At 46.0% G+C, this 24,246-nt stretch overlaps 1 protein-coding gene across 3 annotated transcripts in view; it reads right to left on the reverse strand.

The window, feature by feature from the left end:
- Positions 1–24,246, reverse strand: part of LOC135898757 (salivary peroxidase/catechol oxidase-like) — a 133,794-nt gene that overhangs the window by 53,036 nt on the left and 56,512 nt on the right. For all 3 annotated transcript variants that reach the window (XM_065427890.1, XM_065427891.2, XM_065427892.2), the window contains exons 2-3: positions 4,327–4,515; positions 1,401–1,489 (exon numbers count right to left, since the gene is read on the reverse strand). In XM_065427890.1, coding sequence (XP_065283962.1) covers positions 1,401–1,489; positions 4,327–4,515 — 278 coding nt within the window. The remainder of the gene's footprint in view (positions 1–1,400; positions 1,490–4,326; positions 4,516–24,246) is intronic.

Consider the following 24,246-nt stretch of genomic DNA (forward strand, 5'->3'; position numbering starts at 1 on the left):
TGCTTTTTATACTGACGGGATCGAAGTTTGTCGCGTAAGTGTGTACCATAACGTTCGTAAAAGTGTCTACTTGAGAAATATAAACAGATTATCGCTGCTTCGTCCCATCTACGGTTTTACTTCGGGGCCGTCTGGCGAAATAATGCTGCTGTAGTGACGAAGATTGCGTAACTGTGGTATAATTCTTACATAGTTTCTGAAAAGATCACCTCCGAGATACGTGTAAGCTGAGGCCGAGACTTGCATAAGGGCAATATAGGAGGTACGTGCGAAACTGAAGGTTCCAAATAACTGATGTGGTTCATAAGTATTAGAGGATGAAGCGCTACCTAGTAGTATGAAGGTGAAGCCTCAACCGAGTGGGACGCAAACAAAGTCCTGACTGCAGCAACTATGAATCCCAGGCTATGTGCTTAGGCATCACTTCAATTTTCTACACAACCTCGCCTCGAGATCCTTATAGGAGCAATATACCCGTGCACAGTTATTCCCACTTACTTCGCCGTTATTTGTGCTATTTAGCCCACTTTGTAGCTTTGATGATCTTTCTGCGAGATAAGAGGTCTTGTTGCTTTTAATTCATTACATTTTGCCACACTGCTACCAACTTACAAATTTACCATAAACCAAACATACTTTAGTACCAAGAGACAGCTTCAGCTTTAAGATCTAAACTCTGGTCATGTAATACTTCTGAAGCCCCAACCAGGAAACTTCAGCCACGGCTATTCCGCTCCTCGTCTTTTCCCGCTAGCCGCGTCACTACTGAGATTGCCTTCTAGCACGGCTTACGTCAGCAGTCGCCACAAGACTAACCTATTAACTTTGACACGAATGCTCAGGGGGTAGACAACTTCTGTTGCACATATACTGTCTTGCACGCCTGCCTGCCATTCGCGCTCACAAATGTAGGCTAAGCCCAAGGTTTCCTATTTAGAGTTTGTCCTTTGGTGCGTTTCTTTTTGTAAATTGAACTGTCACTTTCTAAGCACGTGACACACAATAGAACAGACACAATAGCCACGTCAGATAAACCACGGGAAACCGCTGCACTTGCACCCTCTCTTTCTTTAAGGGCGGTGCGACCCCATCATTGACGTCAACTTGACATCGCGTCAAACTCCTTGAAGACCTAAAGAATTATTGACTCGCACTCACGGTCTTTTTCACCCGCGACAAAAGGTTAAAGCCCCGGAAGGCGGGCGACTATGGAAAAAAGGGGCTGAACGTAAAGCTCGGCGCAACATACTTGGACCAAGGAAGGAAAGAGAAGGAAAAGAAAACGACCGAAAAATGCAAGGAAAGAAAAGAGAAGAGAAGAGAAGTAAGCGTGGAATAGGCGTTGAAGTCAAGGCGTCGTTCGCGCGGAAGAAGAAAAAAAAAAACGAGATCTCGCTCACTTAGCCTTGACTTGGCCTCTCGCAGCGCGTTGTTGATGTCCGAGTACTTGATGCAGACCTGTTCGTGTGGACCTGCGCTCACGAACGACCTGCGAAGTTAAAGACGTTGAGGGACGAAGCCACACTCCACAATAAACACTCTTGGCGTAACCAAATGAGCATAAACGAATAACAGACAAAGAAGAAAAGAAAGATAAACGGGCGTGAGCGGCGAGAGCAGCGGTCGGTTCCAGTGTTGCACTGCCAAAAGTTCTTTGTTTGCTTTTGCTTCTCAAAATTTCATCCTTAATGGTGCCCCGCAACGCTCTACATCGGTCACTTAGCAGGCAGTTTGCACGGCGGCTGCAAGTCTCAAGTCCGCGGACTCCAGCCAATGCCAGAAAGCACCTTCAACCTTTTGTTCTGTATCCTACGTAGGTGTGAGGCAGTGCAAAAACTAGCACATTACTGTGAGCCAATGAGAGGCCGATTTCGTAGAACTGCAGCCGTATTGCCGACCAGTCCCTTTTGGTGACTCTCTGGCTTATGCACGACAAAACACAGAGAAAGCAGTGCCTCATTGTGTTTTAGTATGGGTACATCGTTGCTGCCAGGAATTTTTCACTGCGGGTCTTTTGAACGCGTGTCAAAGTAGCAGCCCCCAGTGACAGATGTTCCAGTCTATAAGTTCCTTTCGTCACGTCTGCTTCCAGCGCTTTCCACCACATCGACAAGCAGTCAAAAGCTGCAATAATACAATTTGATCAGGAGCAGAAGTGAGCAATCTAGATGAACGATCTAGAGTACGGCCTTGATTTTCACGTAAAGATATCAACGTCTTGTGAGCTCTCTGCTCTTTTCGCTACCTTGAACAAGCTGTTGCCACCTTCGCGTGCGCGAAGGAAACACGTTGTTTGCTTTTAGGGCATTCATTATTGTTGGTGAAAATAAATAAATGTTACCGGTACGAAAAACCCGCGATTCTAATATATATTTGACGGATAGAAACACCAATCAGTCAATCACAAGTGACCGTTGTCGCAAGGGCCAACGACAGGATAGCCAATGAACTGGTTTATAATAAACCATACATACGTCGCTACTGCTTTACAAGTTTGTTTCCTGCTTGGTACTAGTTTCCGCTACCGCTACCCCGTTTTAGAGAGGGGGATATAACAAACACCCTGGTGCTCGCTTCTCACACCATTCTTTTTCACACCCACTTGTTCTGCGTATTATTGAATGAAGGCATTGTTTCCTTTGTTTGGCCCTTTCAAGGTCGAAAACAATGGTCCCCTGATGGGTCTTTCATCGGCCTACAAATGACGCAATACCCAAGACTTAAGTGTTAATCGTTGCAGCCTTGCACCGAGCGGGGGAACTTCTGTGTATATTTTCTTTCGATACTCGGCTATGCTGTCACAACCCACATGCGTCAGTATGGGGACCGCTAGGCGCAATAATGCGCCGTGTTTTTCGTGATTTGTTACTACATATAACCCTCTTATCGTAAGTCAGAGTTAGTCGTTTTGAAACAGTGCATACGCTGTAAACTTCGGCTGCTGGTATGCAAAATAGCAAAGAATACTAAATAATAACTACTGCTGAAAGGCTGGCTGTCGGTTTCGGCCTAACCCGCTTCACGTAGGCTGCTTATTTCACGCAGATGTAGAAAGTGACCTTTGAAGCTTCTTCATTTAATTGAGCTTAGCTGCCCTGTATCGCTTCTCGTAACCACAGAGAGGAGCGCACGACCTTTGCTCCACAAGTCATTTGCACCATATGCCGGAGCCAGCTGACAGAACACAACTTGTTTCTGCGCACGGGCTGCTGCAAAAAGGCCGGTCATCGCTGCACGTGCGTCTTTGTATGCAATGAAAGCGCCGGCTGTATTCAGCGATATGGCTCGTGTCGCGATCTTCGGCTGCAATTGACAGCATAGCAAATGCTAATGATGGGCATCTAGCGGGTAATTCATCCGTCGGAATGGTTTTAAACCACTCTGTCATAGAGTACCAACTCGTGGAGTCGCAAAAAGCAAAATTACACGAATCAGACAAGCACGTTCTTACTTGACTTGCCTTGAAGTTCGCCGTGTCGTAATATCTTACAGTGTGGCTCAAAGTCATTGTGACTGAATTTATCCTCAGCGTTCTGAGAACCATCAACGAAGAACTACATATATGCACAATACTGTTAAAGTGACATGCGCAAAGAGCAAATGTCCCTCTTTTACAAAAGTTTGGCAGCAAATGTGCAACAGCAAAATATGAGAAAGCAAAGCACTGGGTGTCATGCACTAGACAAGAATGTCGAAGACTGTACTTAGAAATAGCAGCATTATCTATTTCGGATGGCGTGAATCTGTTAGCCCTTTTCTCAACTTTGATAAAAGGCAGCGAGTTTCCTACATGGCAAACGCAAAAGTTACCCGGCGAACTTCTGATGCACTGTATTAGAAGACTGTTGTCCACTTCTTAAACCAAGCTATGTGCTCTGATATCAGTTCACATTAATGTAATGTACAGCACACAGACAAAACGATGAAGTGCGCTAGACTAGCGAGTGGTAAATGTCGGTAAAAGCTTTAACAAAGCTTTCACAACAGCACACACTCTACGTGACGTAGGCGCTGTTGTACCGGCGTTTCAGTGAGTCTTGGGTGTACCCGCTGTTCAAATTGTTTTACTCAGCCCAGATGTAGGGTCAATGAACGCGCTTGGCCGAAATTGAATAGGGAAAGGCCAAGCCTATTTTCCCGCCACCTTCCGTCTAATGATCAAGGGGCCGATTCATGCGTGATCTTCTTTCACCCACACCAAAGTCATGAGGTTCTTCAACAAAAAACCACGCATTGCACAGCAAAGCTGGCTTGAACACTTGAAAAACTTTCAAAATATGAAAGAATAAGAGGGGTAAGTAGCGACGAGGAACCGGAGCTACTCACGTCTTGAAGGCTTCGAAAAAATCCTTAAACTGGACCGCCGGCGTCCGTCCGACGCCGTGCACGTAGTGCCTGTGTAGTAGGAGTGCACAGTCTGATGATGTCAGCGTCACATGGCCGCCGATGAAATTCCCGTCACCCCCAAACATGTCGATGCCAGCAGCTCCGTGTGGACACCGGAGCAAGAGAAATCTGTCAGAAACATAGAAATACAAGGATTCCGTTAATGAGTAGTCACTGAGGAAAATATTGATGGGAATCACAATTCGACATTGTCCATACAGTTGCATTGAAAAAGCGGCATCAGCAGCCAGGAAAATTACAAAATTGCCGTTGTTTAAACCAGTGTAGCTATACGAAAAAGCTGTAGTGGACAACGGCTAGGGCGCCTTTGAAAAATGCAGAAAATGAAAGAGCTTACACGAGAGTCTTGTTCGTTCAGTCCTAACATTTCTCTCAGCTTTCGCTATTAGCTGAGCGGCCATTGCTGAGCAGGAAAAGCTGACTGACGGCCTGTTACCGCGAACGTTTACTATGGTTACGGCAAATATACAAACAAATAAAACCTCATGAACGGCCCAGGTGCTCCGGCTGAATTGAAGTTTTCGGCACATATTCAGTTACGTGGGGGCTGTAGATTCGTTTCTCTTTTTCCCACCTGTGTTTGGCTAACGTGTAGCGAAATGTCAATAAGCGGGACATTCCGACGAGAACAGAATACGACTGGTAACCAAGTCGACTTTCCCATGTTCTTCAAGCACCGTAGCTGCTTAACAACAGCGTTGTGTCACCAATATTTAAATTACTAAAAGCTAGGGTCGCTTTCACGCTAGTGCAATCAAGTGCAACGCCAGTGCATTGAAGTGCAATTAAGACTTATAAACGCCGTCGGGAGTGCCAGCACTTCATGACCCCGTCGCCGATGTCCGCAATGACCACCGAGACCACTGTCGCTATACTAAGGGAAAACACCTGCATGTAACAAAATCTTTCAGGAGAAGCGATAATACTGCAACGATTACGCGGTTATAACGAACGGACTGCTGCAAAATCATTAAAATATATTTGTAGAGAACACGCAAGAGAATGCCTGGGGATTTATTTCTTCGAGTTTGTACATCGCGATCGTTTATTGCATGAGATGTGCTACAGACACGTTGGGCGAGCTCGGCGGCAACCTCAATAATGTCGCTGATGTGTTTCTCACCGCTAATGAATGCCTGCTGCCAGACCATTAAGCCAGCTCGCGACGCGAAGACACTAAGCCCGCAGCGACTCATACCTGTAGCAAGTCGTTAGCCCTTAACGCACTGCTTCGTTCCAGGCGTTGTAGTCGAAACTAATGACGCGACATCAGTGTCTACAATGAAAAATATGTCATCCAAAGCACGGGTAGGTATGCTCATTTCGCGTGCAACCTACGCCTGCATGCATATTTGGGCTGTGTGGAAATACTTTTTGTGTACTATAGCCGGTCTACAGCCGGTGATGTACAGCCTTTATCTGTTCCATTGCGCTTTGAAGCCTTTCCGACTCTTTGACCACGTGTGGATGACGATGCATTTGTTCGTCGCCATTTACTCAAAACAATATGTGCCGTTGCGTTTCAGGTGCGTTCTGTATTCTATTAAGCTCCACAATGGATTTGCCAATGACATCCAAACCATCATCAGACATGGCAGGCAGAAGCTTTGTATCGATGTGAAGTGACCGCATGTTGTAGCTCTAGTAGAATGTTCTGTGCCATGCGCAATTTACGTAATCAAATAATTTTCTCTTAGTTTTCCCGTAGCCATGTTTATTTACATCAAACCCGATCTTTTTTAACGGGCATACAAGATGGTGTTACCATATAGGCTAGCTGGTTTATATCACAGAAGGAAAAAAGAGCACAAAATAACTTGTATAAAACTTGCCAGGGCCTTGGCTTTGGTGATTAGGTGATGCCCAATTTTCTACGTACAGCACACACATAAAAAACTAGACATAAAGAAAGAACACAGCGCTGCACAGCATGATGTTTTGTACTGCTGTCATTCTTGCTTTGGGTCTCCACCTTGTGTGAGCTCTATTTATAAAAACGTCGACAAGTCGAGTAAAGGTACAGCCCAGGCGCGGACTATCAACTATCTTCGTTTACTACGTCACGGAATGAGTAAGAAATTGCACGTGATTTTGCCCACGAGCACGAAAAGAAAAAAGAAATAAATGAAGACTCGATAAAATAAGACTCGCTAATCCTCCAGAGCAAGTAAGCACCACTGCCTCACAGGGACGTTCAGCAACATCATCATCAAGGAGCATTTGTATTCATCGTCTTGTATACGTCTTTGCGCTGTTGATCCCTTCGGCATGATTACTTTATGCTTCGGGATGTAACAACGTGAAATCAGAATGCGCATGTGTGCTTGAAATCATCGTGCGGATAAATGCAGTGTATACCTTCACTCACAATTTATGAGGCGTCCTTGGTCAATCGCTTGATTGGAAATTTGCTAGCCCGCTGCGCGTAATAAAATTTCTAAGCAGAAGCGCGAATATTGGTTGGCCCGTCCTCACAATTTCAAACAATAACTGCTTTAAAATTTTCTAGTGCCAGTAAAGCTCCAGCTTTTCATGAAAACGAGCAAAACCTTCACTTGAAAGTATATGAATAAAGGAAATTAAGACATCCATCCACCCCAAATTAAGACATATACCCTGAAAGTATATGTGCACGTTAATGATTAGCTTAATATATTACAACAATGGAAGAAACACTTTTTGACAGTAGTTGACAGTATATAATTGCGTGATGGAAAGCAGCACGTCAAGTATTTCGTAAGGAGGTTACGCTTTTGAAAGAAGCGTGCCTGATATTTTTTTTCTACGCAGTAGCTTGACAACACCTTCCGTTTTTTTGAGAAAGCAGGGCTGGTATTCACGAAGAGCTCTTATGCTAGAATTTTTTGTTAAAAAATTCCAGCCAATCTTGTATGGGACATATTATTAACAAAAGCGGCAAGCTAATGGCGAAAAAAAAAAGAAAGCACTTACGAACAAAGAGATTCGTGAATTCGACCTCAGATCACTTCTATTACGCCTGCTCTCTCTCTTTGTCTCTCTTTCTTTTTGCTTGTTGCTGCTGACCAGAATAATAAAATAGCTAGAGTGGCGTGTTCATATGCAGACACTATGACTCAAGGGGTGACATTCGATGTCAGCGAAAAAAAAATGCTGGCAAATATATAAAAGCTCTGGTTTTACCATGCACGGCATCATTTACGCTCAAAATTATCAGGCAGTCGAAACATTTTGGAGTAGAAAAGCTAGGACGTAGTAATTTGGACCCCCGTTTGACCGGCGGTATTCTCGCGTCGATATGCGCAAATTTTAGAGCAGCGCTAACTGACATGACAAAGAAAAACAACACGTGGACGAGAGGATAGCCTCCATGGCCTCGTTATACCTACTGATCAGAAATTGGATGAAACAAGAAAACAGCCAAAAAATACCATTCACAAAAATAGGCTAAGTAGTAGTTTCGCCACATATCTGGATACGACAGCTTCTCGCGGAAGAACATTAAAAGAAAAAGAAACCATAGAATACGGTTGTTTTCGTTTTTGATCTAGTTGGGGAAATTTGCCAACATGATGAGGAACATTGGGCTTACGTTGCAGTCTCGTTTTTAAGATGGAAAGTATTGCTTGTCAAAGGTAATCTGGCTCCCTCTACAGTTATATTTCACTGCTAATTTACCTATCACGCGGCGTCTTCATTACGGCTGACCTGTGCATGCCCTGCTTACTGAACGCTCATCAGCTGCTGACGTTTAGATGTCGGCTATATGTTTGAGTGATGCGTTCAAGATTCTTCAGATGGTGCCATCGAAGGAGCTCTTCCGTTTTTTTAAGTGCTCAGAAAATAAGGCCGTTGCAGGCGTCGAGAAGCTGTCACGTTTTTTGACGCCTGCATTAAGAGCAATTTCTTGGGCTTGTAATTTCGCTTCTAGAAGAACCGGCTTCGTAGAATTAGAAAAATAAGTTTGTGTAGTAGTCCTTAAAACGCTGAGCCACGTATTGACGCTTCGTGACAAGTTTTCCTACTGCAACCCCTCAGGTCGTTGATGAATTGAATTTTGCGCAACTTTATTCACCGATATTTCCATTTTAATTGTTGATAACGGATCCTCTCTGCCTTTCCACTTTCACAGGAGGGATAAGGAAAAGGCAGGGAATAAGTTAACCAGGCTGGACCCTGTTGGCTACCCTGCAATTAGACAGCATAAAGTGGGACTGAAAGGTGAGTATAAGCAGACAAAGAACACGTTCACAGAGCACGTGCTGGTGGGCATGTTGGTTATACATGATTACAACGAAGGCGCCAAATAAAACAACGGACCAAGGAAGGAGACACGAGACAACCACGTAGGCGCACTAACAATTGAGCGTTTTATTTCTTGACACAGGAATAAATAGCTGCTGTCAAGGATCAAAGCAACAAGAAGAAACAGGGCCGTCATCTCCATCGCACAACGAAACCACGATACAGGACAACTTCTAACTGCCGCTCCCAAGACACGCCAGTTCCTTTGTCGATAGAGAAACTGAGGCTTCACTGATACAATCATCACCACACTTCTTGATCTCAAGCGCTTCCAATATCTCCCTTGTCTGTTGATCGATCATCATCGCTGTTCAAAACACAGGTTCTATCAAAATCTGGAATGCAAAACTGGAAGAGAATGTGTTCAATAACTTATTTATTATTAATTTGAGGGTAGTTTATATATCAAACTTCTAGGGTGTCACAATTTATGGGATACCACTTTTTTTTGAAATTCCACAATTTCACGTAATTTGAGATATTCAACATCGAAATTGAAGGCCGATCGAGACTACGCACTATCGAGACGGAGCGAGTCCCGCTACGCGTTAGAAGGCAATGGTACGTAAAGTGCGGGTGGAGCGAAGTTCGAATGACACGATGCCGTGGCAAATCAGGACTGACCCGACACACCGCAGCACATGCTTGCCTGGCAGGCATACGGTTTCAGTAGCTGCCACGACTGCCCCAGACGTTCAGTTTCAAACTTCTTCGCGCTTGTCGTCATGGGGTGCTCTGGTCTCGTTTCTACCGCGCCCGCTTTTCCTGCGCTACCGAGGCGCCCGGTTTTGATATTGCCTAGATATACCTTTGAAATTAGATGTTACATACCTCAAATTAGGTACGATTTTCAATATCTTTAATTATGAGGGTGCATTAGAATGTGATTGCCTACCAGTTCATAATTTAAATAACTGCCCCTAGGACAGTAAAAAAATGTCAATTAATAAATGGTTGTTCATTATTCTTCTGAAGCTCCCGTTATTAGCGGCAATGTATGTCCACCTCGCCTAGGAACACCGTTGCAGGCACCTCACATTCACTGCGCTCATAGCCTTCTTATAAAAAAATCTGTATTGTCCGAAAGAAACCTGTATTAGGACAATCTTCTATGAATATCTACTGACACGCGTACTTATTTATCCCTTCTTTAGGGACTGCATTTCACCCGCTAACAACTTACTGTTATCCCTGAGCGCAAGACGTGCCTGCACGATCTTGAACTTACTCGAATGGTGTCGTTGACTTTATCGATTGCATATGTACTCGCCGAACTTTGTGTAATGAGATTGTATGCGCCACACGAATAGCGTAGCATCTGCCGAAAAGCATGCATGCACCAGCAATTAAGGTGCAATGTTCGACGAGTTATGCATAGCAGCCGATGCGCTTGATCCACGCGCAGATCAGATTTTGACGATCACCGACTATGCTCGCCGCAATCACTGTGCATCGAGTGTCACTTGCTTTGATCGGTACAACAGTTGCGACCAATAAACACATTGTTTCGTGATTCACAGTTCTGCTATACTGTATTCTTCACCGTCACAATATTGTGACTATACTCACACACGCGCCACATGCAGACATCTTGGCAGTGCCGCTAGATGGCGCGTTTCCAGAGTGGTGCTACGCAGTGTCGCTACACCGCTCCAATGCTAATCGCATCCTGAGATGAGTTCCGTTTTTCTTTTTTTTTTCTTGTAGGAAACGATTTCATCTGATGGCAACCGCACTTTTATTTTCGCTTTCGTTTTCATTCCGATGGCACCTGTGCAAAGGAACCGCATCTGCGCGAGCGCGAAGGCCTGTTTGAATTTTCAGTTTCACTTGCATCCTTCCCACGCTTTCAACATCTGCACCGTAATACGGCCACAAGCATCAACCACCAGTGTTCTGCTAAGTGCTACGCGCAGTTCCCGCCTGATACTTTCGGAAACGTAACATCGACGCTGACCGTGCAAATTGTTGTCAAGGTCCAACGTTTGCGGATTAGTATATGCAACGGCACTCTTTCTGGGCATTTCGGTAGAATTGATACCTGGAAGCTTGCGCCAATTGCGGGTTGTGCGGCCTAGCCTCATCCTGTCTCAGTGCTTATTATTTTGTCATTCCTACATTTCTTATCTTTCCTCCCCCTTCCTTCAGCAACAAAGGCACACTCTTGATTCGTGACTTGTTTCTGCGTCCTTCCTCGCCACTTCCTATCGCGTAGACCACCGGCGAGAAGCTGTTCTCACTGTATTTTGCGCAGTTTTTGTTTTCCTTTTGTTTATTAAGACACAAAGCGAGCATCTACCAAGGCTGCTCGCCAGCTCGCTGTCTAGCCACACATGTGCTGTTACAGGCGCTGCTGAGCACGACAGCTTCAGTTTCACTTGGCTGATCGAAGTGTGCGAAAAACGCACCGAAAAACAAAAACCACAAAGGCATTATCGAGCCCGCCGGCACCACTTCCTTCGATCGCATTCCTGCCAAAAAACCAGTTCCGAAACAATGCTGACAATCTTCAGAGTCGCCTGTCTTCGGTGAAGGAGAACGGGCGGAAATGCGGTTATCGGCTTAAACGCAGTTGCGCTATAGTATCCCGCCGCAGAAACGCCTGAAAAAGCGTGCGCACGCACGTGAGCTTGTGGTGCCCTCTGTCCGAAGCCACATGTGATGCTGTAGAGGCAGCGTTTACGTAATTCCTTCATTACCTTAGCTGTTTATTATATAATCGTCTAAATTATCTGTCCGAGCGGCAATCCTTTTGTTCAGTAAAACATTACATCACCCGTGCGGCCGCAGTTGAAAAATCACTAGGTGCCCGTAAAAGCGATACGCTAAATTTTGGCTATCCGGTTCAGCTGATCACAGAGGGTGTGCATGCCAGAGTAACGGTCCCAACACCATCAATGTTTGAAAAGGGGATAGGCCCTTAGCGATACTCACAAGAAGGTCTATCTGTACGATCGGGTCAAATGATGGCATGGTTTAGACGTGCCCACTGAGAAATGACTTTGCAACTTTTTTTTTACATGTTAGTAATGTTGTACTGCTGAACATGCAAGGTGTTTGGGGCAGAAAGATTGCCTGCTCTTTAAGCTGGTGACTGACCGATTGCTAGAAACGTCCTCCTGACGCTTTATCAATGAGTTTCGGTGAAATTTATGCTCCGTGTCATTCAAGGCTCTCGATGAACGAACTGATGAGCCTCTGCTTACTACCAGTATGATTGCGAGTTCTTGAACTGTTGGTCGTAAACAATACACTTGTATGAATAGAGGGCCCACAAAGAACCGCCATTTATTAAGCAGGTAACTGCGTTGACGTCGCAGCTACCATCGTCGAGCCTATATGCCTGATGACGCTGGTCTAGTCTCTTCTTTCACCGCGGGGTTCTATGAGTACCGTCCACTACACACCCTTTCCAGTAAAACTGTCACATACATTGTAAGAAGGACCAGAGCACCGAGAAACTGAAGGTTCTAATCAAGCCCCGGTGCCGGAGCAGCACACGTCCCTTCATAAAAGAAGAGCAGACTTATCCGGGTGTAGCCTTTCGTATATAAAGACATCTGCATGGTTGGAATCGTAACGATACTTGAAGCCCTGTAGAACAACATTGGCGAGAAAACGAGGAACTTCCCTCTGACCGAAAGCCGGATGTGATAAAAACACGACGCGAAAAAAAATAAATAAAGAAGACTGCACTAAGTGTTATGTTTGATGTCTTTGGCAAGGTAGTAGCTAAGAAGGTGGACAAGATTTCCTGGCACACACATGATTAGTTTCATCGGAGACGTATGTTGTGATTAGGTGATCGTAAGCAGTGTCTAAAGTTGATTTATTTACTCGATGATTTTGATTATGCTCGCAGCTTTCACCTCCAGCTTGCCGTCATTCGCGCATTCCAACGCAAGCGAAAGTAAATTGATCGGGCGTTGGTTCGGAAGCCTTTATTTATGTGCATGTTAATTTTACACGTATTTGTATCACGGAAAGAATGCCCGCAAAAGCTAAATAAGTTATTCTCAATTGCAGTAGCTACAGTACGCCTTTTATGAAAGAAGCATTAGAATGTGAAAACAGCCGTCAGCTGCTACTACCGTTAGCAGCTTTCAGTAAGTATCATCCTGAGTAATCGGATAAGTGTAGTATAATGTAATGTAGTGTAATGGATAAGTGACAAATGTAATTGGATAACAGTGTACGTTGGACTGTGGTTCCCTGAGGCACAAGAGTATTGAAGCCAGTATAAACTGAGTTCTAAATTCTAAAATGTTTTATGTGATATTTTCTTCTTTACAGTAAATTACTGTACAGCATCAACACTGAGTCTAATTTCAGTCCTTTGTGTACACTGAAGTGGGTATGCTTTGCTGCTACGAGTGATAAAACATGGGTCCGGGCTTCCGTAAAAGAACGAGCTTTACTTTGGCCCTACCACCATCACAAAGTAAAAAAGGAGTACGCCATGCTTGTGGAAAGTCATATCAGTTACACGGCATCAGTGACAACTCCATGAAATAACACTGGTAGTCAGCGTACTTCTACCATAAGTTATAGTTCCAGTACGCGTGGTTCTCATTGTGTGAATCAGGTGAATTATACTAGTATCAATAAGTCCTTACAGCATGGTGTAAACGTGATTGCGATTTCGCAAATGCGGTGTACATCGCAGGTGCTGAAAGTGAGTGTCGACCCCTTGGTTAGGGCATGTTTGTTGGGGGCAGGGGGAGGGGGGACAATAAACTTTTTCGCGAAACCACACCTACAATGTGAACGAGCAACCAATAGCGACGTCAGAGACATTGTGGCCTGCTTGTTTTCTTTTCTTTATTATAGAGCAGTGGGTTGAAACACAAAACTATGTCTCTGAAACACTTTCTAGTTTGTTTTACTATGTTCTCACCGAAGTTCTCACCGCCAACAATCATCCAGTCTCGCACTAGGTGTTCGCAAGTGCAAGCATTGAAGCTGCCGCCATCGGTGCATGTGAAACGGCAATGCGAAGTCCACATTTCTCGAAATTGCCGCTGCTATATTATATATCCTGCTGCATTCGGCTGTTATATTTATATTGTCTCGAATTCCAATGAGCTCCTTTCCCTAAGAGTGGGCAATTGACGGTTTACGCTGAACACACGTACGCGTACATAAAAACGGCTTACAGAGCTCCACGTCTTCCCAGCGCCAGTAGCTACAGCTTCCTTGATTCCGCAGCCTTAAAAAGCCCGCTGAGGTCACTCTCGATCTCACATTTCCAAGAAGATCGCGAGCCATTGTTGGCAGGGCTCATTATCTCGCTGCCCTCACACCTTTTCAGGCGCCGCTGCAAGGATCCGTGGTGTCGTTGAGAAATAAAACGACGAAGGCTCTTCGACAGCGCTCTGGCCATCTGTCCACAAATTCTCTGGATGCCATAAAAGGGCGCGCTAATACCTCGGTTTCACTTCCAGCGCGCATTCTCGCTTCACAACTTCTGTGCAAGGGCGTGCCCTGCGCGCGTCGGCTTGAGTCACTCCGGGCGGCGTTGCATTGTCAGAGCTGCTCGTCACACAGTCCATGGACTCAGTTTGTCTCTGACCAGCCCGCTTGCCCTTAGGCGAAGGGGCAAAAATTCGATCACCGTGCAGGAACTCAAGAAAGCAGCAATTTGGGTGTGGCGGGCGCTACGGATTGTGCGACAGCGGAAGCTGGCTCCCAGCATGTCCGATCACCATGGCCTTTCACGGAGGGCATGCATTACTGTCACTTTTCGAGTGGGCCGTGTCCGTCTGAAGGTCGCCAAGCGCCGACAATTCCTGGCCCGTTTTATGCGACTCGACGTGAGAGAAAATTTGGTTCCAATCCAGGAACCAAACGTGCTAATAGAATGGGCACGCCCTGTGACAGCTCGCGTGTAAACCATAAGAACGCTCCGTGCGGCACCAGTGGGCAACGAGCACGAAAATGACAATCACGCGGGACAAGCAGCAGAAAGAAAACACACGTACAGTGTCACGGCTACCAGCCAGTTGCAGCTGCTTGGCGAACACGCAGGCACCTTGCTAGTGACAGCCGAAAAACAAAAAGCTGCAGCGTTTTCCCAATGTACGGCATTCCCAATCATTTTCCCAATGGTACGGCATGGTAAATTGCATACCATCTCACGATTCGCGGTCACCCTTTTTTCTGGTGGCTTGAGGCGTTGAAGGATGCCGATTATACACCTACGGTCTCCTATATAGCATTCGTGATGGGCATGTGTGAACGGTTGGGACAGCAAGTGAGAACTTCTTATTTCTCACACCCACGTTGTGCCTAAAACGAATTCCTATACCACTGCTAAGATTCCAAAGGACATAATGGTTGCCTTCAGCAAAGAGCCTTTTTGGTCGATCGCGATACATGCTTGCGCTCTCTTTCAGAGCGCAGCTTTTAGGAGCCCGTCCCTGGGTTGAGCGTCGTGGTCCCTCGACGTAACCTCGTGAACGCACTCGTGCCACTACTCGCGCATTCCCCGTAGTCTTCTTCGAGGGCTGGCTCCTATGCCGCTCATCATTCCAGCATTCCCATACTGCCTCTCCTTCGGCGAAGTCGCTGACGGCACTGGCCCACTGCCAGCCGGTGCGGCGATTTCGGTCTCAAATCCTTTGCCTCAGTATATCGCGAAACATAAAAACGTATCGAGCTGCGGGCATATTTCGCATTAAAGAGTATTGTAATCCTCAAGCACGTTTTTTTTGCGTATGTCTGTTACTATCATTATTTAGTGTATATGCATATATATGGGAACATGTGAACTCTTGTGAGATGTATGATGGTTGTGCTTTGATACAAGCTGCGCGAATCGGTATGCCAGTTGTGAATACGTACAATAAACTTTTCTTTTTCCTAGCGTCTCATCAATCGCTTCAGTTACTCTCCAGCTCATTTTTAACAGCAAACATGTAACGGCCCAAGTGTCGTTTAAATCAACATGCAACTGCTCACAAGAAACAGCTCCGCTGGAAAGTGCGTTGTAATTCTGCAATGTCACGCAGGTCCGCCGTCTTTGTTTTTTTTTCTTTTGTCTCCTTTGACAGATATATAATTTCCGCCTTCTCTGGTGTATTCCATGAATAGGCGAACGTTAAATGTCCGACAAAGCCTGACATTTAGTTAGCTATTTAGCAAGTTTCCAGTAAAGACGTTTTTATTTGTTTACTTTAGGAAGCACTTTGCGAATGTGGAACTAAAGTCCAGTCATAATGACGTCATTTTCATTTAGCAGATATCCTGAATTCACTTGAGTTGAAATTCGGACTACTTGTAACAGATCGTAACAGAGCGTAAAACAAGGGACATGATGCAATCATACACATGGATATGTTTCCCTTTGATGATGCGCATTGAGTTGATAAATACGACACAGTGTGTGAAAAAACGGAAGACGACGAAGACGTGGCCAGGAAAAGCGCCGACAACGTATCAGCGCCATTTCACGCGCTGCGAGATAAAAAGAAGCAGTCGCGAGGGTATGTGGGAGGCTTCGGAGGCAGACGTTGAGGCAGACGGAGAAGGTGGTGCCCAGGGCGCGGGAATAGTGGCCACTCGAGTTCCTCACCCAAGACAGCTCCAGGTTCTCACTTGGGATGAGTACTACACCAGCGTCGACTGTCAAAGCCGGTTCTGTTGACTCGGTGAACTCGCTACTTTCGTGAATCTGCTGACTGTTTCTTGGTTAAATTATCTAGACCTTCTACATGACTTGTCTGTATGTTGTATACTTGCTTCATCTTGAAGCGTAATTTTTTTCGTCGCTTCAGCTAACTGTTTGTTTGTTTGTTTGTTTGTTTGTTTGTTTGTTTGTTTGTTTGTTTGTTTGTTTGTTTGTTTGCAAAGGGTATCGTTTTTTCCTGTGACAGATACATCATCGTCATATATTCTTTATCACAAGCCAAAAAAACAAAGCGGCGTCATGACACTCTTTTATGTTACGTCCCTCGTTTTGCGCGCTGTTGCGAGGTGATCAGGAATCCTAACATTAGCTACAGGTAAGATATATTCAGACGCACACACAGCGTAGTGTTCGCTGCTACTATATACTCCCGAAACCCAAACAATCACGAGTACAATTTACGAAACTTATGATGCATAAATAGGTCGAATAACGCCAAAATAGAAATTAGAATATGATAAGAGAGACACAGAGAGAGAGAGAGAGAGAGAAGGATACATTAAAGATAGGCAGATCAGTCAGGGCAGAGCGTGGTTGGCTAACCTGTGCAAAGGGAAGGAGGGGAAACGATTAGGAGAAGGAAGAAATACCATGAGAACTATAGTCGACATTCTGTGTGCGGCGCAGCGAAACGACCGACCGTAAACGCGCTTAGGAAAAAAAAAGCACTGTAACTTTTTCGCTCCATTATCGTCGCAGAGTGGCGAGCCGCGCAACGCTTAGCATTGTCGTTCCAGATAGTCGAGCAAGCTGGCACTCGTTCTTCACATGCCGGCGACCTGACTGGCGGGTACAGTCGACCTTGTGTGCGGTGGGCTCCTGTCTAGTCAAACCGTCAAAGGTAACCGTCAAAGCTCATTGATCCCTTTTTTATGTCAATTAGAAGTCATATAATGCAAACATTCACCCTTCCCTCATAGAAACAAAGGTACGAGAATAAATGAGATACAAAGCCGTCACGTGTTTGTATCCCATCACACTTTACAAGGAAGTTGAGAATTTACATATCTTCATTTACATATATAAGAAATGAACGTATAATCATAGAACCGTTTATTAGAGAGCGCAGAACAACGTCAAGCTAGTTTGTGTAAACCTCATACCGTTTCGAAGGCTACATATACAGGGTGTTTCACGTAACTTGAACTAAGGATTTAAAAAGAAAGTAGTCAGCCGCACCTGTATGAAACAAACGACATATGGTTTGCGTTCATGTGGTGCTCCTTAGAGTATATCTATATTCCGCTTACTTACTTAATTACCTAGAACAATAGTGCAATTTTTTTTATATTCACTTTAGGGCCAAGTGCGTTTCGGTGCGTTGTAGTCTCATTTGTAGCCCCGTTGTAGTCAGACAACGCACGGTTGACCCGCCGTGGTTGCTCAGTGGCTATGGTGTTAGGCTGCTGAGCATGAGGTCGCGGGATCGAATCCCGGCCACGGCGGCCGCATTTCGATGGGGGCGAAATGCGAAAACACCCGTGTACTTATATTTAGGTGCACGTTAAAGAACCCCAGGCGGTCAAAATTTCCGGAGTCCCCCACTACCGCGTGCCTCATAATCAGAAAGTGGTTTTGGCACGTAAAACCCCATATATTATTATTATTATTAACGCACGGTTGAAAGCGCTGCAATAAGATGGCGCACGAGCACAGTCACGTAGTTTTGTTCCATATTACGCTGGCTTTCTTGAAACGCCGAAAAATATCGCCACGCAGCATGCACGTTGTCACAGAAAATTGGATCGGTCGTTTCTGAAGCCCCTTTTAGAATGCAACGAAACGCGCGCGCTCAAGGGAATATTACAAAGTTTACATAATTAATCTTAGTTAATCAACTAATTGAGCGGAATATAAAAAAGATACTCTATGCAGCACCACATGACGGCAAACCATATGCCGCAGGTTTCATTCATCTGCGACTAACCACATTTTTTAAATCCTTGGTTCAAGTTCCGTGAAACACGCTGTATAATGATGTCAAACCGAGCGAAAGTTCGGTCACTATGTGCTGCACCGTTTGGACCGTCGCAAACATTATCTCCTTCCTTCTCCTTTCTGTTCCGCTGTCTCCACCAGGGTGTAATCAACGTCTAAACAATTCACATTTACCTTACGAACAAGAAAAGCAGGGCGGAAGCATACATATTTTGTATCTTGCATGCAACACCGCATTGCTGTTTTTTACCTTTCTCCCTGCAGCTCAAACTCTTCTGAGTGTGTGTGTGTGTGTGTGTGTGTGTGTGTGTGTGTGTGTGTGTGCGCGTGTGTGCGTGTGCGTGTGTGTGTGTGTGTGTGTGTGTGTGTTTGTTTGTTTGTGTGTGTGTGTGTGTGTGTGCGTGCGTGCGTGCGTGCGTGCGTACGTGCGTGCGTGCGTGCGTGCGTGTCAATTTTCTAATTCATGGTATTCCTCATCTGCCATAGCAACCAGACACTTTCACTTTTTCTCCCTCGAAAGACTATTTGAAAAAGAAAAAAAGAAAGAAAGAAAAAAGAAAACGCCCTGAGAGCTTTGTGCACCACCCATTCTCTTCTCTTGTGTGTGTCCGTTTACTTGGCGTCTTTATATATTGTAATGAATAGCTGGGAGGGAAGTAAAGAAGTAAGTGCTCTTCTTTTTCTTTCCTTTTTTTTCTTTCTTTCCTGCAGCGAATGCGCTACATACAATATACCACAGCAAACAATCACGTGTTAATTAAAAGTGCGAACCTATCACACTTTCTTCTTACCCCTAGATAGAAGGATTGGTATCAGGTCGTCTGATCTCGTCTGACGCGCTGCAGAGCCTGCACTCAACAATGTCTCATTATTGCGTGGCTGACGGCATCTTACTTCATGGGTATGCGGCGCTTTGTCGGTGCGCAGCACAGGTAAACGGTAAACAACAGACTCGATTGAAAGAGCAATTGTTATCCGTCGTGATAGAGAAGGCACGGCTCCGTGCGTTGAAGGCAGGAACGGACAAGAAAAAAAAAACGAGAATGTGGGCTTTACGGTGTCCTTGGGTAGCGGCCCCCTAACGTCGTTCAATCGCCCACCTTTTGTGCGATTACACGCACTCGCTTGCCGCCCACGACGGATTGTCTGCGAGCAGCTCTGCTCCTGATGGCTCGGAGAGGTGCGTGGCACGCGCTTGCGTCACCGGTGGTTAGGCTAACACGCGTGACGATGGTTTTCTTTGCACATTAGCCAGCACGTGTGCGGTGAATAGTTAACGCGCTGGCCACCCTCGCTCGGAACGTGTGGCACAATCCAGTATTATGAGAGCGTGGTCGTTAGGGTCACGTTATGTAAGTTTTGAACACGTTAGTCAGCCGTGTTGTCAGCGCTGCATATATCTGTTAACGTATAGTTTAGAAAAAAATAAAGGACAGATAAAGGTTCACAAATGTTTGACGAACGAAAAAATTATATCTTTGATAATGCGCTTTGGGCTATTGCAACTATAAAAAAGCTTTCGCAACATTTGCGAGCTTGTCGCGCATTCGTTTTCGAGCACCGCGCATCGAGACTATATGCGAACACTTGTGCCCCAGGGCCTCGAATTGGTGATCAGCGTTTTCAAAACGAAAACCTTTCAAATTTCTCAGAAGTAAATGTCGTGAATTCCGTGCACATAGACAGGTGAAGGAGCTACGATGCTAAGCGGCTCTTCCTTTTGCTTTATTAACCAGTATTTATTTATCTTAAGAACGAACAGTGAGTCATAGCATATCATGTAAACATGTGCCATATAGAAAGTTCAAAGTTCATTGACTTCAAGGTGTTAAATCAATAATCCTTCGCGTGAACCCCTTGACATGTGATTACTATTATGTCCTGGCAAGGCCCGCTTTCTTTCTCTTTTTTTGCATATTTTTTCTAAGATTTCCTTATTCAGGTACAAAGCAGCTGATTGCCTCTCTGGTTGGATTTCCGTGTTTCTCTTTTTTTATCTCTTTTTTGCGCAGCATTAGTGTGTTTGTGTTACTGTTGTATGTGTGGTCGCGTTGTGTGGTGAATATAGCGCTGATTCTTTGACTACCCGCCATGGTTGCCTAATGGCTATGGTGCTGGGCTGCTAAGCACGACGTCGCGGGATCGAATCCCGGCCACGGCGGCCGCATTTCGATGGGAGCGAAAACTAGCGTGTACTTAGATTTAGGTGCACGTTAAAGAACCCTAGGTGGTCCAAATTTCAGGAGCACCCCAATACGGCGTGCCTCATAACCAGGTCGTGCTTTTGGCACGTAAAACCCCATTTTTTAATTTAACTTTTGATTCCCTAACTGTGTCTTGGGAGCTTGCTTGGGAGCCTGCTGCTAACTGTGTCTTGGGAGCCATCTGTCTGTAGTGTTTAAACAACAAGAGGAAAAATCTGAGTGCATTTTAGTGCGACAATAGTTCTCGCCTTTCCTGGGTCACTATAAACGTATACATGTACCCTGCATTAGCATAAGCGAGCATGACATGAATGCCAAGCCAAGAAAGACGAATGGACGATTATCGTTCTGAGTTAGCACAGACAAGAAGAAAACGTGCAGAGGTTACACTGTTGGATGTAGCCATAAACAACAACAAAAAAGAAGAAAAAGACGGCGCTGCGTAATTTGCAGCACCGATAAGTTTGAACGCGATGACATGGAGGCAGACCCTGGGGTTTCTTTTCCGGGGACCAGCGCTTCTTTACTCAGCACCTGGAAGAGCCGGACGGAGCGCTAGTACGTACAAGGAACTGGCGACGACTTCACGCTACTTTAACAAGGAGCGACAGCTGAACAAGGGGAGAGCGAAGGCAGCTCTCGGAATTGAGTGACGGCGGGACCACGTCGCACTACCGGCGCCTCCGTGGCGAGGCAAGGTGGAGAGGGGGACTACGTGCGTTCAACCGGCATCAGCGGTTGCTCGCCACTCCAAGCGGGACGAAGACCGCTTTCCTCTTTTCGGTCTTTTTTTTTTTCTCTCTCTCTCTTTCTCTGTCGCCCTTTTGAGTGGTGCTACCTACAAAAGGTAGTGCTCGGAACGGCGCCCACAAAATTGAGTAGGCTGGCGAGGAAGGGCAGCAGCGCGGCCAATGACGCGTGTCCGAACCGCGAACACGGATGTCTGCGACCAACAGTCGGTCGCTGCTTCGACTTCTCTCAAATGCTCACGCGACTCCGCGTTTCTCGTTACGCGCTCTGTGTCAGCTTCGTCCTGCCTTTTCTTTCTTTCCGTTATTTCTTGCCCTCTCATAGCTTTCATTTATTTTCTCATCCTTTAGGCTTGTTGCGCTGATTCGCAAGAACGTCCTCCCATTGAACGTCAACCTCCACGTGAAAAAGGGCCGTTGCTGCAACCATAGGCTCCGCGCTGTTTTGCACTTCTCTTTTTCTTTTCCCCGCTAGCTTCACCTCAGTCAGGCTCCCACCGACCCTGTTGTCGCGTCGGCCGCGGTGGAACGAGAACAGCGGCGGCATCGGCAACCGGCAATCGTATGCAGATCCATTGTCAAAGACGACGAACGAAGGAGGAGATCCTCCAGCCTCACTGCCTGTAGACCGGCCGGTCGAACGTTGGGCGCACGTATATACAACGAATGCTCCCTCACGTGCCGCACGGCTGTGTCTGGGACGCTTCGCACTCGTTTCGCCTTTGGAAGCGAAACGTCGCGTGGACGTGCGCCTGTACTTCACGGGAGACCGCGCAGCCGTCGCCGTGCGGCCGCTATAGGAGAGAAAGGACGCCCAATAGGCCACGCGTCGCGTTGTTCGTCGCCTGTCGTGTTGCGGCGCGCGACGCTTTAGCGACGTGTGCCTGGAGAAAGCGCTGTCCTGGCCCCAGTTGACATTGGTCGCCCCTCGTCTCTTCGTGGCCGCCGGCACGAGCAGAACTGGTCAAGCCCGCGGTCGCGTAACTTTGGCTCAGCGGTTACTGCGGCCTGTACAGGCGGCAATTGCGGCCTTCGATTCGAAGAGACCTCCGAACGTTTTCTTTTATGCCTATTCAAGGCTCGTGTATTCGACCGATGGATACGTAGGGGGTCAGTATCCTTGGGTTTTCGAGAAGGAGCAGAGCGAAGAAGCGAGCCTGTCCTGTCACAGTCGTATGTTGTTACGAGATCCGCCTAAACGAGGGTTTGTCCCTGAATATGTCTCGCTGCAAGATGTATACATCTTGCAGCGAGAGGTCCGCGCAGCCTACGCTGGTCAGCACGTGGCATACACGACGCAACGAGCCAAAGGACTTTGCGATGTGCGCTCGGTGTGCTAGTATGTATAACTTCGTTGCCTCTGGAGCACCGGGGTTGAAACGGTTGCTTATGTATAAGACGCTTTGTAAGAGGGAACGGCGTCTGCAAGTGTCAGTTATTGAAGGGTCGATCCCACGGAAGAATGCTTAAACCTGTTTGCATACAGTTGAGTAATGCCCAACTAAATATTCACCTGAGATTCAAATTAAGACGCTAAATTCGTGTGATTCGGTTTAAATGGTCAAGTATAAGCGCCTCTTCTAGATTTCTGTCAATCTAGGGTTGTTTTGAAAACGAAAGAAAGAAATGCGCCAAGTGGAGAGAAATAGGGTTTGAACCAGGAGCGCGTCCGGTTTGCTACCCTACGCAAGGGCAAGGAGGTTAAGAGAAAAAAAGAAACGAGCGAGAACACTGATGGGCCCGCTGGGCTCACGCGTTGGATGAAAGTGGCGTTAAGGTAACAGAAGCACGAGCCTTGTTTGTACGTTGCTTTCGTTCTATACGGCGGGCGGGTGCGACTAAGATTTCAGTAGTCTTCTTTGAGTGATAGACTGTGAAATCAGTGTCGGTGCGTGAAGCTTCCCAGCATAGCTCACAAGGGAAGACAATGCACCAGCGAAATGGATTGAGTGTCGAGAAAGCTAAAACATTTCGCGATGGGGCTAATGATGAAAGCCAACTTAAACAGTAGCCCTATCAATCTGTCGTTCGCCTGCGTCGTTTCTCGGTTGAGTCTGATCGAGTGTGCTTCCGGAGAAATGCCCTGTAGAGGCAGTCGACTGCCAGCAGCGTCGAATCGCGAGCTCTGACTGTCAGCCTACGTCTTCTCAAACAACGGCTGCCTGAAGAGGGCGCGCGCTCAAGCTGATTGCAAAGCGAACACTTCGGGATGACAAGGACATGCGGTACGTCGTCATTCGTTGGCTGAAGGAGTAGGAGGGTTGTGAAAAAACGCACAGTCACGATGTAAGTGTGGTTCAGGTGGTTAAGATACGTTTAATGCGCATTATTATGCAATATTTTCAAGAGAAAGAAACCTTTGTTTTTTTTTCTCACGGAATGACCAGTTCACATTTTCGCAAGTGCGTGCCACCTTCTTTACCTTATACGAAACAATATATACATTTCGGCCTGCTGCGCACCACTTTCTAGCGTACTCATCTTCCTGAATGTTTAGGAATCTTTAGCTCCACATTTTGATAGTCACAGATAAAAAGAACAAGGGTGCATCGGAGATGCTTTGAGCTCTATAATCAGTATTCCTAAACCACACAAAGGTTCACAATACCCCACCAAAAAAAAAAAGAAACTGTCAATGGTACCTTATGCTGTTCATTCCACCAGGGCTTTCCGTTCAGCTAAAGATGCCGCCATCTTCCAGGGCGAGCGCAATTAGGCGTTTAGGCGTGTTTAAGAGAGAGAGAGAGACAAAGGAAAGACAGGGAGGTTAACCAGAAATTATCCCCGGTTGGCTACCCTGTACTGGGTATTTATGTACCGGCCGCGTTTAAAAGTTTGTTACGAGGTGTCGACACACTGTTACTATCGTAATTTTCTATCCTATTTTCGATGCCCGGAACTTTATAAATGACAGTAACGATTGATACGTCAGATGTACATTCAATTGGTCATTATTTTTTTTTTCCTAAGCACTTGC

Source organism: Dermacentor albipictus, chromosome 3 (genome assembly GCF_038994185.2).
Source record: "Dermacentor albipictus isolate Rhodes 1998 colony chromosome 3, USDA_Dalb.pri_finalv2, whole genome shotgun sequence".
NCBI classification, from domain to species: Eukaryota; Metazoa; Arthropoda; class Arachnida; order Ixodida; family Ixodidae; genus Dermacentor; species Dermacentor albipictus.